Source organism: Vipera berus (assembly GCF_964194415.1).
Source record: "Vipera berus genome assembly, chromosome: 2".
NCBI classification, from domain to species: domain Eukaryota; kingdom Metazoa; phylum Chordata; class Lepidosauria; order Squamata; family Viperidae; genus Vipera; species Vipera berus.
The window spans coordinates 252,372,900-252,391,092 of NC_138203.1; the positions used below are offsets into that span (position 1 = coordinate 252,372,900).

Genomic DNA, 18,193 nt, shown 5'->3' on the forward strand with positions numbered 1-18,193 from the left:
ATTATAGCAATATCAAATTTGGGGTTTCATGTTAGATTTGGTTTTGTCAATTATTTCAGTTCTAGAATTACAGATTAATTTTATTTTCATATTTTCAAGTCATTTCATAGTTTCCTAATTTGTCTAAAAGTGAATCTGGCTACCACATCGAAATGTCACCCAATGAACCAACCGTCAATCATGATAACAGATTGTATTGGCATGTGTTGCTAATGTGTATATGTTTCCATGTGTCCTTTGACCAAACAGCGGAGGCTCAATTGGTAGAGAGTCAGTTGGGTCAAGTGGTTAAGGTACCAGGCTAGAAACTAGGAGACTGTGAGTTCTAGTACCACCTTAGGTAGGAAAGCTAGGTAGATGACCTTGGGCCAATCATTGTTGCTAAGCCCATGAGATCAGGCTCAGGCAAAAAGTCAGTGGATCAGTTCGTGTCACAACTAATGGAACAACACTCGGTTGATCTGAAAAGCAGAAGCAGACCCTGCACTTGCAGAAAAAACACTAAGAAGAAAAAGAATTGGATCAACTGCTAGAAAGTAATCATGAAGCCAGTGCAGAAACTGAGCATAACAGTTTTTGGTCCATTTTGCTTTCATAGTGTCAGATGCTTTGGAAAAATTTCAGAGAAAGAACAGCTTCATAATCAGAAACTTGTCAAAAATTTACCTAATTTGGAGATGATTTTTTTTACGTTAGAATCTTGTCATTCTTTTGTCTAGACCACAAAGGTGTTTCTGTTGTTTCAGCATAGTAAAATTAAAGAGTGAACTTGAAAACATATGTATTTATCCCCCTTAAAATGAAATCCTGTTTTCACATAAAGCACCAGGATTTCTTGTATGTGACTTACTGATTTTTTTCATAAGTCTATTATAGTGCCAAACCATCAAACTTCCAATTATAATTTGCATATTAATAAAAGAGTATGAGTCTAAATGGAAGGTATTGGAATTATTTGATAATTAAATTACTATTAGGAAAATATTAAGTTGGTATAATCAAATTAAAATATGTGACCAAAGATCAAGCGTTCTAACTGTTTAATCGTATTTCTGCATAGGGTCACATATTCAGCTAGTCATTATGTGTTTGGTTTGATTTTAGTCTAGTGCACTTATTTAATCCATTATGTATAAAAACAAAAACTGCTTAGTATGATGTATGAATTTTTCATCTTTATATAAAATAAGGCAACCTAAATACTCTATTTTTCAAAATTCCTATAATGAACAACATTTACATCCAGAAGTTCTATATATGAACTTCTTACTCAGCTATAGGTAGCTAGTACTGCGTGTGCTTATACTTCAGCAATATTTCGCCCTTTTCGTGGCCCTGACTTGTAAGATATCCATGTGGAAATAAAAAAACTCTGTGCTGATCTCTGATCAAACAATTATTTATGATGAAAGACCAAGAAAATTATGAAAGCTATAAGGGCAATGAGAAATTCTGAATGGGGAAAGACCTTTTTTTTGGCAATATCAAGGATCAGAAAAATCTTGGGGAAAAATGGATGTGAAATAAACTAGAGTGAAAGTACTGAAAGAAGAGAAAATAATGTACAAAAAACCATCAGAAGACAAATTTATGTCCCAAAAGAATAAAATGAATGGAAAATGGGTATGGAAGATGTTGAGAACAGAGTCAACATGTTACAGGATATCATAGAAATGTGTGTAGTTATGTTAATGAGAAATACAAAATAAATGTTGTAGGTAGAATGAAGAGGAAAACAAGACAATGGGGAAGGAAAAATGCTTATAAGAGAATTCTTATAAGCTTTAAAAAAGGAGGAGAAAACATAATTTGTATACAGGTAATTTTCCACTGACAAAACATTCTTTTAGTGATTGTTCAAAGTTACAGCAGCACTGAAAAAAGTAACTTACAACCATCACAGCATCTCCATGGCCACAAGATCAAAATTTGGTTGCTTAGCAACTGGCATGTATTTGTGACAGTTTCAGGGTCCCGGGGTCATGTGATCACCATTTGAACCTTCTCAGCCAGCTTCTGACAAGCAAAGTCAATGGTGGAATCATGCTTATTGACCAAATGATTCCCTTAACTGCTGTGAGTTTGCTTAACAACTGTGGCAAAAAGGTAATTAAAATGGACAAAACTCACTACTGCCTCACTTAGCAACGGAAATTTGGGGCTCATTTGTGGGACTTATAGATATAGGTAATCCTCTGCTATGCAACAGTTTATTGCTGATTAGCCACTAGGCCGTCTCAAAACTCAGAATGTAAAACACAGAACTTTAATAAGACTGTATATAAAAATAAAATAAAAGTTACAGAGAATCTAGCCAAGGAAAGATTCAGACTGACAGAGAAATTGTAGACTCACTTTGAGGGAAATAAAACATTTATTTTGGACCTTGATGAAGAGGACTAAACAAGGAGCCTCCTGCTGTGTGAAACAAATCAATAACAAAAATAATGACATTCAAAATGAAACTGACCTGAGAAGATGCAGGAGAGAATCATTCAGAGACCTGCTATGTTTAGTTTTAACTAAAAACAAATGCTGTTCATATTAATATCCAAGAGAAATTCAAAAATGCTGTGAAAACATTGAAAACAAAATCTGTCTGCAAATGTAGAAGAAATAATTGAAAAAAATGATGCCATTTGTTTTAAGGAGTAACTGTGTGTCCTCTTTAAAGTGTGTTTGAACACTGCAGTTTTGCCTGACAGTTTTATTTGTTGAAAAATATTTGTATAACTTCCCATCTTATAACAAACTCTGGACGGCTCAAAAATTAAAGCGGGTAAAAACTATATTAATGCTATAAAAACCAGACTCATTAAATACCAAGACCTGGCACCAAGTTAAGCTTCCAATATGCAGGCACCTCATCCTAGCTCTTGTGGGTAAAGGCATGTCTTCAGGGTTTTACAGAAGTCTACCTGCTGAACTTCTAAAAAAAGTTACGCTTTCTAGTTCCCATAAAAGTAAAGGTTTCCCCTGTCTTCTTGTTGTTGTTGTTGGACAACATTCCTCCAGGCCTTCCTGTCCTCTACCATCTTCTGGAGTCCATTTAAGTTCATGCCTACTGCTTCAGTGACTCCATCCAGCCACCTCATTCTCTGTCGTCCCCTTCTTCTATTGCCCTCGATCTTTCCCAGCATTAGGCTCTTCTCCAGTGAGTCCTTCCTTCTCATTAGGTGGCCAAAGTATTTGAGTTTTAGCTTCAGGATCTGGCCTTCTAAAGAGCAGTCAGGATTGATCTCCTCTAGGACTGACCGGTTTGATCGCCTTGCAGTCCAAGGGACTCGCAGGAGTCTTCTCCAGCACCACAGTTCAAAGGCCTCAATTCTTTGGCGCTCAGCCTTTCTTATGGTCCAACTTTCACTGCCATACATTGCAACTGGGAAGACCATAACCTTGACTATACGGACTTTTGTTGACAGGGTGATGTCTCTGCTTTTTAGTGTGCTGTCTAGATTTGCCATGGCTTTCCTCCCTAGGAGCAACTCGGGGGGGGGGGGAGGGAGAGTCTGCTCATCTCCATTTCTTAGCCATGGGTGTCAGCGTTGTCCGGAGACATTTCCATGGTAATGTGGCCAGCATGGCTATACGCCAAGGGACACGGAATGCTGTTACCTTTCCACCAAAGTGGTACCTATTTATCTATTCACCTTTGCATGCTTTCAAACTGCTGGACGGGCAGGAGCTGGGACAAGTAACGGGAGCTCACTCCATCACACAGAGCTCAGTTCAGCATCTTTAACCGCTGAGCCACTGCACCCCTAGCTCCTATTAAGTTGGCAATATTTAAGGTAACAACTTTAACATTGATTCCCAATGGAAAACCTAATGGGTCGCTGAACTCCCAGTCATAGGAAGACATATAAATGACCCCACAAAAAAAGGTGCCAGGCTTTGAAGTACCATGTCAGTCATGGACAATCCTGAATAAGATTCGCACCTCATATGGCATCTGCCAGGACTCTCTGCAGAAATAGGGCATGGTATCCTCCCTTCAATGTGACTGCGGGGTCCCACATCAAACTGTAGATCACATCATGACCAGCTGTAAGCTGAGAGCATGTACTGGTCCAGTATCTGATTTTGTTTTAATATAAACGATGCTGCACTTCAATAGTTAGATGGCCTAGACATTGATATTTGAACACAGATCTTTTTAACATTTATATTTTATTGTGTTCTACTAATCTAGATGAAATGTTAATGTATATTGCTAGTCTGTGTATAATATGCCATATGCTAAATAAATTTAAGGTAAGAGACAAGGAGCATACCCACCCTTCTGAACTGATAAGTTAATGACCTTAGGGAAAGGTGGTCCCACAGACAGCCTGGCCCTGGCCCATATAGGACTTTTATTTATTTATTTATTTATTTATTTATTTATTTATTTATTTATTTATTTATTTATTTATTTATTTATTTATTTATTTATTTATTATTTAGACTTATATACCGCCCTTCTCCCGTAGGACCCAGGGCGGTTCACAAGGCGATTAAAACAATATAACAATACAAAAGTTAATAACAAATTAAAATAAATTAAATTATCCTTAATTAAAATCTAAAACCCTTAACTCTAATTTTAAAAACCCAATTACAATAGGTTAAAAATTAAAAGTTCTCAGTCCTGGCCGGAAAGCTCAAAGAGCCAGGTCTTCAGGTCCCGGCGGAACGAATGAAAATCTGGGGCAGTCCTGAGCTCTACGGGTAACTGGTTCCAAAGGGCAGGCGCGCCCACAGAGAAGGCCCTCCCCCTGGGTGTCGCCCTCCGGCAATCCTTTGCCGGCGGCACCCTGAGAAGGCCCTCCCTGTGGGAGCGCACAGGACGAAGGGAACTTGATGCCAGCAGCAGGTGTTCTGTCAGATATCCCGGTGATGAGCAGCACTTTGAATTGCACCCAGAAGCTGGAAGCCAGTGCAACTCACAAGACAGAGGTGTTACATATGCAAGCCTAGGGACGTCCATCGCTGTGCACACTGTTGAGGTTTCTGGGTGGTTTTAAGGGCAGCCCCATGTATAGTGTAGTGCAGTAATCCAAAGGGAGTTTTGGATACTGTGAGCAAGGCCTCCCAGTCCAGGACATGGCCTAATTGATACAGTAGATGAATCTGTCAAAAGCCCTTTTAACCACAGCTGCCACTTACAATAAGAAGAATTCCATTATTTTCCCCCAAATAAAAGAAAAAATAGTAAGAATTAAAGCAAAAAAAACCCAGCATCAAAAGGATTAGTTAAGTTTGCATGTGTGAAGTTTTGGGGCACAATTCATATCTACGGGGTACAACAGGTGACAATAAGCCAAACTGTGGAAGGGCAATTTAACTTTATGCTAGGGAGGGTGTGAGTACTACATTTTTGCTGTTTAACAGATCCCTAAGATATGAATGATTACCTATGAGATCTAAAGTTTATTGTATGTTTCTTGATTTATGGAAAGCATATGATAAGTGAATAGGCTTGAATTATGGAATGTTTAGCAGAAGTATGCAGTTAAAGGTTGATTGCTAAATTCAACATGAACAGTATATGATTGAAGTTCAACCTGCAAAACAAACTGTAAAGTTAAGGAAGATAACTGATACACCTATCTGTATTGCCAAGGTGACAAATGGTAAAACACATTTTCAGTTCAAAATGGCTAGATAACATGGGCAAGTGACACGTTCACCTCCATAATTCACTGAACTGAAAGATGGGGGAAGAGGTACGACACAATCAGACTGACAAAATTTTGTATTATACCTAATGACATATGTAGTTTTAGCCTTCCTATAGAGCTGATTTGTTGGCCTGGTGTGCCTAGTGTGACTAATACATATGTATATGAAAGAAGAGTGAATCGACTGAGAGAAAGGGAAAGACTGAGGAAGTTGTGGTGCAATGGAATTCATAAGATCTTCAAAAAGAAACAGAGGCAAGGTGTGTAGAGAACAAAACGCCATGTGCAATGTGGATGCATTGGACATACAAATATAGTCCTCGCTTACTGACCACAATTGAAACTGGCAACTCCACTGAGAAGTGCCCTGGACACTAACTAAATAATAATATTGAATGATCCAGACTTACAAACCTCACTTCAGCTTCTGTTGTTAAGTGAATCATCCACAGTCATTAAGCAAGACATCACATGATCACAACTTGAAATTTTATTGCCAATTTCTCCATTGATTCTGCTTGTTTGAAGCTGGTTATGGAGTGCACAAATGGCAATCATATTACCACAAGACGCTGCAATAGTCATGAAAGCCTGCTGGTTTCAAAGCACACAAATGCCCACCAGTAACTTCAAACAGTCACTAAATTGGTATTAGATAATGGAGGACGACTTGCAGTTTTCAAAATAGATTAGGGTAAGGTAACTGCTGTTGGCATAAACGGAACCATTTCTTTTTCTTAGTTCTTTGTTTTATTTCATAGTCCTTTTCTGCTTTTTGCATAATGTTGTTTAACCCAAAGGGTAAAGATGATGGACATGTATAAATTTAATCAGCTATGTTTTCATTTAGAAATTAAATATGCACGCTTATTTAAACAAGATAACTCAAGTCAGCCATCTCACCACCAAAGGAAAATAGTGTTTCTTTTTTAATGCTTACTGTACTTCATCAACCCAATGGGACATATTTCTTAGTGTATAAGCATAGGATTATTGTGTGTCTGTCTGCATAATTATGAGCACCTTCCACAAACAGAAGTGTTTTAGCAAAGTAGCTAGTCACTGCAGCCGTTGAACCCCTGGGAAACCCGGAGGGTCAAAATTTGCCAGCTGGAGTCATGATTCATCAAAGATTGCAAGCGGTCTGGTTGGCAATTTCCTTCTCCCTCCCAATTCTTCTTTTCTTGCAGGATGATTTCTCCTGTTTTCCATATTAATAAGCAATGATCCAAACTTTATGGCTATATTACATTCACCCCTTTCCGCTGTAATGGTACGACCTGGAAATGGAAGGAAAACCCAGGGTTGCTGAGTAGTGTTAGACTAAGAGAGTCCTTGTAACCTGAGGCGAGGGGAGATTTCCCTCCCCTCTGGAGTTCAGCCGTGCTAACTTGATACTTCCCTCTTTATTTAAACAGGGGCATATTGAAGTGGAAAGCGAGACGGTCTTTAGATTAGCTGCTTTGATTTTACAGGTAAGATTTTCCCGAACTCATTTTGTGGTTTCTTTTAACCTGCCATGCCTTCAGTTCCCAGACTGGAGTTTCTGCAGCATTGTTTATATTTTTGTAATAAAATGTAAAACTATACCCCGGCTGACCCAGTTAAAAAGGAATACCTGTTTGTTCTTCACGTTTTGCAAAGAGGTCACTGTGCAGACATTCAAAATTTGCCGGAGAAGAAATGCATGAAGAAAACTTACTTGGAGTGGGGTAGCGTGCTTTGAGTAAAGTATACTTTTGTGTCATCTGTCTGGTATAATTGTATGTATTTTCTGTAATACTAAAACTATATGTTGGGCATAGGAGAAAGATTCTGAAGTAGAGAAAAAAGGGGCTGTAATTATATTGAAAATCACTACGAAGACTTTAAAATGTCTTATCAATTCTGCTTCAGTTATTTATCATGTAGTTGTTTTTGCGTGGGTTATTTTTCTGAAGAAGTGGCTTCCATTTGTATTAATAAAATAATGAAACTTTGATTTTTTTTTAAAAAAATGTGTTTGAAATGGATCCAGATTACCAGACCTGTGTAATTTTAGTTTTTGTCTTACACACATGGGGTTGGTGGTCATGGAGGGAGTGAGTTGGTTCTTTTAAATAAAGGTTTTAAAACCTTTAAAAAAAGAAAGCCACTGATGTACTTTCAATTTGCACATAGGGTCAGCATTTGTTCAAAACTATTAACTTGAATTTTAATGATGTGGTATGGTGGTATGGTATCTACGTAAATGAAATGTAAACAGCCATTACAAAACAAAACAAAAAGATTTCTAACATGATTTTTTCCCCTTTATAGGAAGCAAAAGGAGACTACTCTAGGTAATTACATTTCCTTTTTCATTATTAACTGTGTGGGTGAGGTTTAACTTTTCCTGCATTTGCTAATCACAAAGCAGAGCAAGTGCAACAAGCAGCATAAATTCAGAGCAAGTACTAGCAAAGGGGCAAGTGAAAATTGAACTATTCTTTTCCAAAGTGCAATAGTCTGGATGCTTATATTAGCTAAAATGTGATGAAGTAAATCTTCTCAGTATTTTGTAGCAAGCTAGCCTCCATCTAGAGAGGTTCCTTTCACAACACACACACACACACACACACACACACACACACAAACACAATGTCCCTGTAAATCTCCTAATCTGATCTGTGAATAGCCCTAATGTATGCTTAGCAAAAAGTTTGGCAGCCTTGTAGATCAATGTGCAGTCTTTCCTTTTGCAGCTGCTTCAAGGGGGATCACCCGTCACACTCCTATCCTGACAGCTATATTGTGGCTGCTGGAAGATTTTGAGCTTGGTGGGTTCAGCTCTTCCCTACCATGTGCAAATCAGATGCAGCTTTAGTCAGTTTTCTTCCTATCAGCAAAATACAGTTCCTTCAGTGTGCAATTCTTGTAGGAGCAATTAAATAAAAAGGACATTGTGTCTGTGTTGAAAGTGATGCTGGGGAGCTTAATTAGCAGCAGCTCACTTGAGAGATTTTGTAAGAGGAGAGCACTGTTAGTCTATGGTATTCCCAAATCAGTTAATATAGGCAAAAGCTTTAATCAGGTGACAGAGGGTGGCTAAAGTGATGTCAGATTTAAATTAGGGGGGGAGGAGAAGAAGACAAGAGTGATTGGTTTTTAATCAGATTAATGTTTCATTAATGGCTTGGTTTCTTGCAAAGGGAAGATGGCTTGTTGTTGCTTACCATTCTGCCAAAATAAGATGCATGTATGGTTATATTCTGACATGACCTGTTGTAAGAACATATATTTTTTTGCCATTAGGCAAATGCATTGTTTTTTGTTGTGTATGGTTGGGTGCAGAGACTTTCATAGTCGAAAAGCTCAAGTCTAGTATCCAAAAGTGTTTTCCAAGTCAGAAGATTTTCAGAAAAAGAGGATGCTAAAAAGAACCATGCCATAAAAGAAAGAAATGAGTTGGTTTGCTCACTGCTTCTTTTAGCCTGGTATTCCACTATATGGTTATTTCTGCAGAAATGAAGTCCGTGATAGAAAACAAGATTGAGCACTCTTATTCTATAGCTGAAGAATTACTGTCATAGCCCATGGCACCACCAATCAGTGCTTGAGCAAACTTCAAAACAAGTAGGGAGGGTTGGACTTGGATGAGAGACTACCAAGAAATCTCAGGACAGAAGACTTGATGGGTTTTTTTTAATTAATTGATCTTGCTGCTGGTCTTTCTCTTTTTCTGTTTGCTTCCACCTTTCTCAGCCATCAGAACCTTTTCCAAAGAGCTAGGTCTTTGCACAATAGGTCCAAAGTTATTCGTTCCTCAAGTGAGAATTCTGTGTTAATTTGTTTGATGATCCATCAGTTTGCTTCCTTGGCTGCCCTTGGAATTCTCAAGAATCTTCTCCAAGTTCAAAAGTGCCAATACTTATCCTACTTCTTCAGAGTCCAACTTTGTCTATACTGTTCTGAACTTCATAGGTGTAAACATAGGTAAAGGTAAAGGTTCCCCCGCACATGCGTGCTAGTCGTTTCCAACTCTAGGGGCCGGTGCTCATCTCCGTTTCAAAGCCGAAGAGGTTTGTCCGAGGATGTCTCCGTGGTTGTGTGGCCGGCATGACTAGACGCCAAAGGCGCACGGAACACTGTTAACTTCCCACCGTAGTGGTCCCTATTTTTCTACTTGTATTTTTACGTGCTTTCGAACTGCTAGGTTGGCAGAAGCTGGGACGAGTAACGGGCGCTCACTCTGTTATGCGGCACTCGGGATTCGACCCGCCAAACTGCGGACCTTCTGATCGACAAGCTCAGCGTCCTAACCCATTGAGCCACCGCGTCCCTTAGGTGTAAACATAGTGTCTGAATATATTTTCAGAGCCCTTTATGGCTCTTATATCAAGTGCTAGTCTGGTGTATATTTCTTGACCGCTTGATCCTTTACTATTGAATTGTTTTTAAAAACAACAACAACAAAGAGATAGGAGGGAATTGCAATCTACTTTGCAATTAGCAAGTTGTACTGGTATTTCATAGCTTCCTTCTATCAGTTTACCAACAACTTGTGTTAACACTGCTGATCATTTGGTGATCGTGTTCACACATGATCCTCGGAATTATCTGTGCCAGTTGCTTGGGTTTGCATGATTCATGAATCATAAATTAAATACCGCCTGTGGCTGGCTAGTTTGTGATTTAGTATGTTGTGTGAACACAGCCAATCTATTATTAGGTTAGCTTGGATCATCATCTGGATCATCACACATCCTTCATAGCTTACAGCTATCAGGTGTATTACATCAGTACGTCTGGCGCCAAAATATCTACTTTTAAGTGTTAATTAAGCAGTTGCTGCTTTTTTGTAACAATGCAAGAAATGATTAAGGGTAGTGATTTTTACAAATAGGGATAAAAACATTAAGGTTTCAAACTGATAAACATTAATCACAGATTAGAATTCTTAATTGTTAATCTGATTTAATCCATGAAAGGGATCTGAAGTGTGCTGAAGGTGCCATCATGCAGAATATTACATGGATATTGTGAGTTGGCAAGACATTTAATTTGCTAAATTTAAACAAGCAGCTGTCTTAATTAGATATGAAGCTTAAACTATACTGAGACATCTTCAAGACCAGTAATTATTTTATTGATAGTCTAGACCTTAAGTACTTTCACACAGAATTCACTCAATTATACCATATGTATTAATTACATCTGAGAAGCTTTATAGGCAAATGTGCAAAATGAGAACTCCAGAAAATGAAGGTGAGGGAACTGAATTATTTAAAGGTGGTTATTCTCCGAGATCAGTAGCAGTTGCTGCAACATGCTCAATTTGTTGCTCTGGTAAGGGAAAAATCATCTTTGCTTTAGTTTCCTCTTTATGCTATGGAATTGGTAATGTCAAGTCCAGGCAGCTGTTTAACGCCAACTTGGGACATTTGTAGACCTTCAGGAAACTCCTGCATCATTTACTAGAGTTAAAGCAAGGTCACTGCCATGTGTCAAGCTGTCCCAAGAAAGTTGCTAGCATATGTATGAAACAACAGGTGTAGGCCACTTGTGCTAAGAATTTATGTAGATGTGCTGCATTCATTTTGCAGGCATGGTATTTTTTTTAGAAAAAAAATTATACAGACTGATGCAAGGATGTATTCATTTAAATGTCAATACATTTAGGGCTCATTTGCATTTCTTCAATGTCTTAATGCAAGGATGGTCTGCCTACCATTCTGGGAGAGAGAAATATGTGACATCCATTAGTTTTACCTACAGTAGTGGCCAAAATTGTGGAAATGTTTTGGGAAAAGTGTACAGTAGAAATGCTACCTTTGGTTAAGTTTCCACCAATTTTTCTTCTAATTTCTTTATAACTGTAGCCTTGTTCACTTAATAATACTATTTTACATCGCTTTCTGGGCAACCAGTCAACTCTTTGCACCATTAGTTTAATTTTATTACGTTTTACAAGCTCACTAAATGAAAGAACACAAAAAACCCCAACCAACTTGATAGTGATCACATAACACACTGACAAATGTCCTCTTGTCAGCTTCAATACATGATATCAATAATTGAAGCCTACTGTGATCTGATCGTCTCATTGCCAAAACAAGATGAATATTGAATAATTCAATTTAATAAATAAAATAAAATAAAACAAACTTATGCCTTATTTCTCTTCCCCCTCTTTCCAAACTGGTAGTTCTCCTTATCATCATCAGGGATACAGCAAACTTTCACAAGATAACTGAGTTCTGGCAAAACAATACCAGCATTGATTCTGTGGTTGATAAAAACATTGAAACAGTTGGCCAAGAAGCAGCTGGAAGTAGCACATGTCTGATGTGCTAGCCATCAAACTCTGTTGATGTCAAGCCTGAAGAAAATGGAATTGCCAGCTTGAAACCAGGTGCTGACAAAGAAAAAAAATTCCAAACCTTCACATATTTCAGCAGACAGGTTTTGTTTAGGGACAAGTAACTCTTGTTTTGGAATTTATTTTACTATATTATATCAGAGTTATCCACTGAGAATTGTATAATCTTTGCCCCCAGACTTGCTTAATATTTCAGTTTGTGCTAGCTGTGGATGATGGGACTTGATCCATGTGTTTAGGACAGTACTCATTGGAGAAATCTCAAATAATGCAGTCCTATAAATGACAACTCAGAAATGAAATCCCAATGTAAGTTTAACTTGTTTAATAATCTTTAAAAAAACAGCTTGAATTGAATATTGATATAATTCTATACATTTTCTTCCCAACTCCATTTTGATGAAGTTATGTCCTCACATAAGCACTACTGTTTATAACTGTGTACAATATTGGTAGAAAATCATAGTGCATTTTTTAAAAAAAGTTTGTAAGGTAATAACCTGAGCTGTTTCCTCTGGTAACAATGATCAGACATTTTGCTAGGTATGTTGATTCTTTTTTTATTTGTTATGAAATGTATTCTCACTTTTCTTTCATCCTACCCAGGAATTCTAAGACTATACAAATACGGAAAAATAATACAATTATTTAATAATTAATAATTAGCTGTCCAGAATTGCCCGACAGTTGAGATGCGTAGCATATAAATTTAATAAATAAGTAATAGAATAGAACTACAAAACTACATAAAACTAAAAATTAAGGCACATACATGAATATACAAATGTTTTAAAGTGTCTACACAAATAAGCGGGGTTTTTTTTCATGATAACATTGAGGAGAAATATTGTAGACCAACTCTTCTAAACACAGTTATTACCACCAGCATGGATCTGTACTGACATTAAGGACAACTGAATCATAATACATGAGCACATTGTCAGATGGATCCAATGTTTTTTAAATTAGTATCCAAGTTGTAAATCTATTTCTATGTTTGTGGTGAAGGCAGAGTGATAGTTTAAAGCAAGATATCAACTAGTGCTGTTGTTGCAGCCACAAGGATATTAACATGCTGTTAAGGAGACAGTCATGCCTGAGGGAACATACTGTCAGTGTTTTAGAAGAGAAAGCAAATCTTGTTTTAAAGGCTAAGGACATGTTTCTGTCCTTGAATGCTTTGTAGTAGATTCAAGCTGGAGAAAAAAAAATCTGGCAACAGAGCAGTAGTTTTAGAAGAATACTATACAGCCTCTCTTAAAGTGTGCCAAGTGACATTTGCCAGAGGAGCTTTGAATGGGATGGAAAAGATGAGATCTTTTTACAGATCTTTTATGGCTAGTGTCAGCACAACAGCCATGTGCTTAAGCAGCCTTTTAATAGCCAATCAAAACAATAAAAAATGAGGATATACAGTCATAGAAGAGAGGGGATGGGCATTGTAGATTGAACTTCAGTAGTAAGCAGAACTTTTAAAATACTACTAGGTTTGGAAAAAGTCTACATCATAGCACTAAGACCTTTTTCTGACCCCTTATGGAATAATTTTATACAAAGTAAAGCAGGCATCATTTTATGTGCCCTATTACAGCATAAAATGGAGTTATTGAATTCTCATTAACAACCACCTTCTAAACAGAAGAGAACTAAAACAAATTTAGTAGGCACTTAACGCCATATATAGGAGTAGCCAACCTCACTCTCACTGTAGAGCTTTCTATAATCCAAATAGCACCGTCGAAAAAGAAGTGGAAGCCAAGAGGAGTCCTCTGGAGAAGCGGGAGAAAAGTATTCTAATACATCGGGGGTCTCCAAAGTTGGCAACCTTAAGACTTGTGGATTTAAACTGGAACTTTTCACTCCCAGAACTCCTCAGCCAGTCATGGGTTGGGGAACCCTGTAATACAATATTCAAGGAAGGAAAGGCAGGACGTAATCTTCCCATACTGTAATGTTGGATTGTAGAGTCCTTTAGTGATCTGCTATAATGCTTTTATGTAATAAATTGTACTCTTGACTGTAAGGGAAAGTGTGCTTTGTTTGGAGTGTTTTGAATGAGCTGTTTATTACACGGATTTGGCAAGGGTTACTTATTAAACTGATTTGGGAACAGCTTCTTGTGTTTCGTAAAAAAAAAAAAAAACAGAAGGAGGGGTCATAATAGATTGTACAGTGCTGAACCATGTAAGTCTGCCAGGTCCCTCACGTTGTAATATTCTGAGAGTAAAAACTCTGTTACAGGTAGTTTACCTCAGGTAGCTTGCAAGCATGCAGCTGGTAAGCATGATCTTGCCTGCTGCTCTCCAAAAATAAATAAATCATGGCTGGATAATATTAGTAGTTTTTCTACTCAGTCTGGCTTTATACTTACTCCAGCATCAGAAGCCGAATAGTTTTCAATGTCAGGTACTAAGGAACTTGAGCAGAAAGTGCTATTGCATTGCATTGTATTTGAGGCCATTGTGGGGCCCAGATGCTTAATTAATAAGCCTTTGGCCTGATCCAGCAGCTGGTTTGATGTTCTTATAAGTGATTGAGGAGAAATGTTCCTTATCAATATTAAATCCATCTTAATTCTGCATAGGATGTTAACCTATGCCATGCAAGCTGTTGCATTTAAAGAAGCCAGGAACATGAAAATATGGCACTCAGAGGTGTATGTGCTAAGCTTCACCAGGGGTGTGAAACTTACAACGTCACGTGACGTGTCACGACTTTTTTTTCTATTGCCGGCAATGGGGTGGGTGCATTTTTGGCATGACGCTTCCGACCCGCAAGCCAGCAGTTTGACACCCCTGAGCTTCACATAGGTCCTGTCCCTGCTGCTGGTGAGCGATCTTTCTAGCAAACAACTTGATGACTGGACTTTAACCTGCAAAGCATGCCTTGTACCTTGTTGTTGTTGTTAGTTGCGAAGTCGTGTCCGACCCATCGCGACCCCATGGACAACGTTCCTCCAGGCCTTCCTGTCCTCTACCATCTTCTGGAGTCCATTTAAGCTCACGCCTACTGCTTCAGTGACTCCATCCAGCCACCTCATTCTCTGTCATCCCCTTCTTCTCTTGCCCTCACCCTTTCCCAGCATTAGGCTCTTCTCCAGTGAGTCCTTCCTTCTCATTAGGTGGCCAGAGTATTTGAGTTTCAACTTCAGGATCTGGCCTTCTAAAGAGCAGTCAGGGTTGATCTAGAACTGACCGGTTTGATCACCTTGCAGTCCAAGGGACTCACAGGAGTCTTCTCCATCAAAGGCCTCAATTCTTCGGCGCTCAGCCTTTCTTACGGTCCAGCTTTCACAGCCATACCTTGTACCTTGTCTTACAATAAAAAGAGGACACCACTGATGTGGCTCATGTCTGTCCTGTTGCCAAAACAGATAAAGCACTTACTCATTCATCCAATGTTGTTGGGATACTTTCATAAAGTTTCTACAACTGGAGTCCCTTTTCTCTCAAGTACCTTGTCTGTATATAAACAAACAGAAGAGCTTCGACAGCTGGAGTTCTCTCTGGCTTCTCTTTTTCATTTCCCTGTTGCACTTGGGAAGGGAAATTGGCATGACGTGCCTGTCAATAGATGCCAGACGTTGTGCTTCCTCAGCAGGATGGGGAGGGGGCTGAGGCTGGGAAGCAGGGAAAAGTTAAGAGTCTCAAGGGAGAAGCAAAACAGGTCAGTACAAATCTGAAAGGGATGGATTTAACCCTGGAGGAAACCACCTCTGCATGGAGGTGGAGCCCAACTGCTTTGGAGGTGAAGAGAAAATCCACTCCCATCTGGAACAGTAATAGCAAAAGCAGCATTTCAATGCTTACTTTGGGAAGTGCAGATTTATATTCTATTAGCACTTTATAGTTTTGCTAGCAATTCAGATTCCTTGGAGTTCAGATTGTAAATCTCAAGGTGGGCTTAAAAATAAATCTGCTCTTGTAGTATTGGGGTGGGGAGGAGTTCACAGATAGTAAATCAAGGTTACCTTACAAATCTGCTGATGTTTCAGGCTAAGCTTGTAGCTTAATTTCGCTGAAAAGGATATTCTTCTTCGGCTTGGATAAATGTGGAGCAACATAAAAGTTCCTTTAGCCCAGGGCTGGGAAACCTTGGCTCTTTTATGACTTGTGGACTTCAACTCCCAGAATTCCTGAACCAGCATGCTTCAGATTCTTTGGCTGGCTCAGGAATTCTGGGAGTTGAAGTCCACAAGTCATAAAAGAGCCAAGGTTCCCCACCCCTGCTCTAGCCTATCTGTGTTATTATTATTTTTAAAATAAAATCTGTTCTCAGAAAGAACATGCCCATGCCTTGTAAGGGACACCCAAGTCATAACTCTGTTGACCAAAGATTCTACCCCAACCCTCATAGTGTGACTTTTGGTCTGTAAGCTGTTGGTTTCCATCTGGCTTATAGAGCTGCTTACTGAAGGAGTATGATGACCCAGCCTTAGGAAGCAAATCCATGAAGATCCATCTCTATTTCTTTCCTTTTGGGGTTCCTCTTCAAGTTGCACCCCAAATTTGTAGCTTGAACAGTCTTTCCATTCTAGGAGGGGTAAAGACTTAATGAAAATCTTTCCATCTTCCTTTGTCTAAGAATATGAATCTCATTGGTGGAGTTGAGATTAAGCCAAATATACTTAACCTTTCTTTTTTTGTTTGTTTGCAATATTCAAACCTTGACTTTTTTTCCGTTTCTGAAAGTCCATTAAATTGCTCCCAGGAGAGGCTGTATTTTGTTTAAATAGCTGACACGTTGGGTTTGTATTATAGCCCATGGACTACAGAGATAACTCTGTCTGGTGTACCATAACAAGACAATATAATGAATTCCTGATGGGTGACAAGTAGAAAGGAGTGGGGGGGTATCATTATTTGGGTGATGAAACACAGTTTGTAAGAGGAAAACGTTTGTGTAAAACTATATCCTGCAGACTCTTGTTGCAGCTTAATTAAAAGTCAGGAACTTCCCCGTCAAATGGAAACAATGTGTGTTTTCTAAGTTCTTCAACTTGCCAAACATGCCTCCAGATGTGTTGCATAAATGCTAAATACAAGTGGCCATAAACTCAGTAGTGACATTCATTTATTCATTTTAGCTGAGGGGTGGGGGGAAAGGGAAGCTGTTCAAAGAAAACAGCTGTACTAATAATCTAAAAGGAATCAGATCCATACTGCGATGAAAACCCTTGTCTGAACTTGTTTCGCCTTATGCTGATCTGGATTTAAAAACAATAACAGCAACAGCTAAGGCAACCTCTGGAATAACTGGCAAGCTTCTGGAGTAATTGGGCACTGCAGGCTAGTGATAAGCAGACAAAGGACAACGGGGGCTGATTCAGAATTTAGACTGTGGGCTCTCCTTATTTTGGTCTGTCTGCCACAGAGCAGCCTGACATATCACTCTTACCAGAACACTTGCTGCAGAGTTTTGAATTGAAATTGGGCTGATTCCTTTTGTCACATTGTTGATAACTTAATTAGCATCTGCAAGAACCGTCTTGCACCATCAAGGTCGTTTGCAGAAATCGTCTTATCTTCAAAGAGAAAGGTTTCCTTTTGGAAGTGGTGTCCTGGTCTTCTTTTGTGCTTTTACTTTAAATGACTTGGCAAAATTATGATGATTCAGAGGCATACACATAACCCGTAATAGTAATAGTGTCTAAGAAATGTAAAAAAAGGGGTAATGGCTCTTAATAAAAAATACCCATCCTTATCAAATCTTTATTTGGTCGTAGATCAGCAAGTAAAATACAGAAATCACTGTTAATTACATGAAAGAATATACAGTATGTGCATACGTACATACAGTATGTTCTAAAGTATCTAATGAGTATTTTAGTAATGGAATCATCCAGCAGACATTTGACTCCATTACACAGAGAGCTAGAAGTTTGAGAAAGCAAATGGGTAGTGGACTTGAATCTATCTATATACTACAAAACTCTTGTGTCTGTTTTATACTTTGTATAAAACTTTAATTGGATAAAGTGCAAAACTTTGCCAACAAAGAACATTCAAATGGGTTTACAGAATGCTAGGACCCATTACTCCAGAGGGAATGAAATTTGGGGAAATTGTGGCTACTTCAGCACTGCTGCTTCAGAATTGCTGCTGTGTTCATTTTATCCTCATTTTTAATGTACCCGTGATAGCTTTCTGACCACTCAAGCAATCCTTCCCTTGCTCTCTCCCCCACCCAG

General features: G+C 38.6%; 1 protein-coding gene across 2 annotated transcripts in view; it reads left to right on the plus strand.

The window, feature by feature from the left end:
• Positions 1-18,193, plus strand: part of FRMD4B (FERM domain containing 4B) — a gene marked incomplete at its 5' end in the record, with an annotated part of 181,339 nt that overhangs the window by 76,429 nt on the left and 86,717 nt on the right. For both annotated transcript variants that reach the window (XM_081318101.1, XM_081318102.1), the window contains 2 exons: positions 7,082-7,138; positions 7,962-7,984. In XM_081318101.1, coding sequence (XP_081174227.1) covers positions 7,082-7,138; positions 7,962-7,984 — 80 coding nt within the window. The remainder of the gene's footprint in view (positions 1-7,081; positions 7,139-7,961; positions 7,985-18,193) is intronic.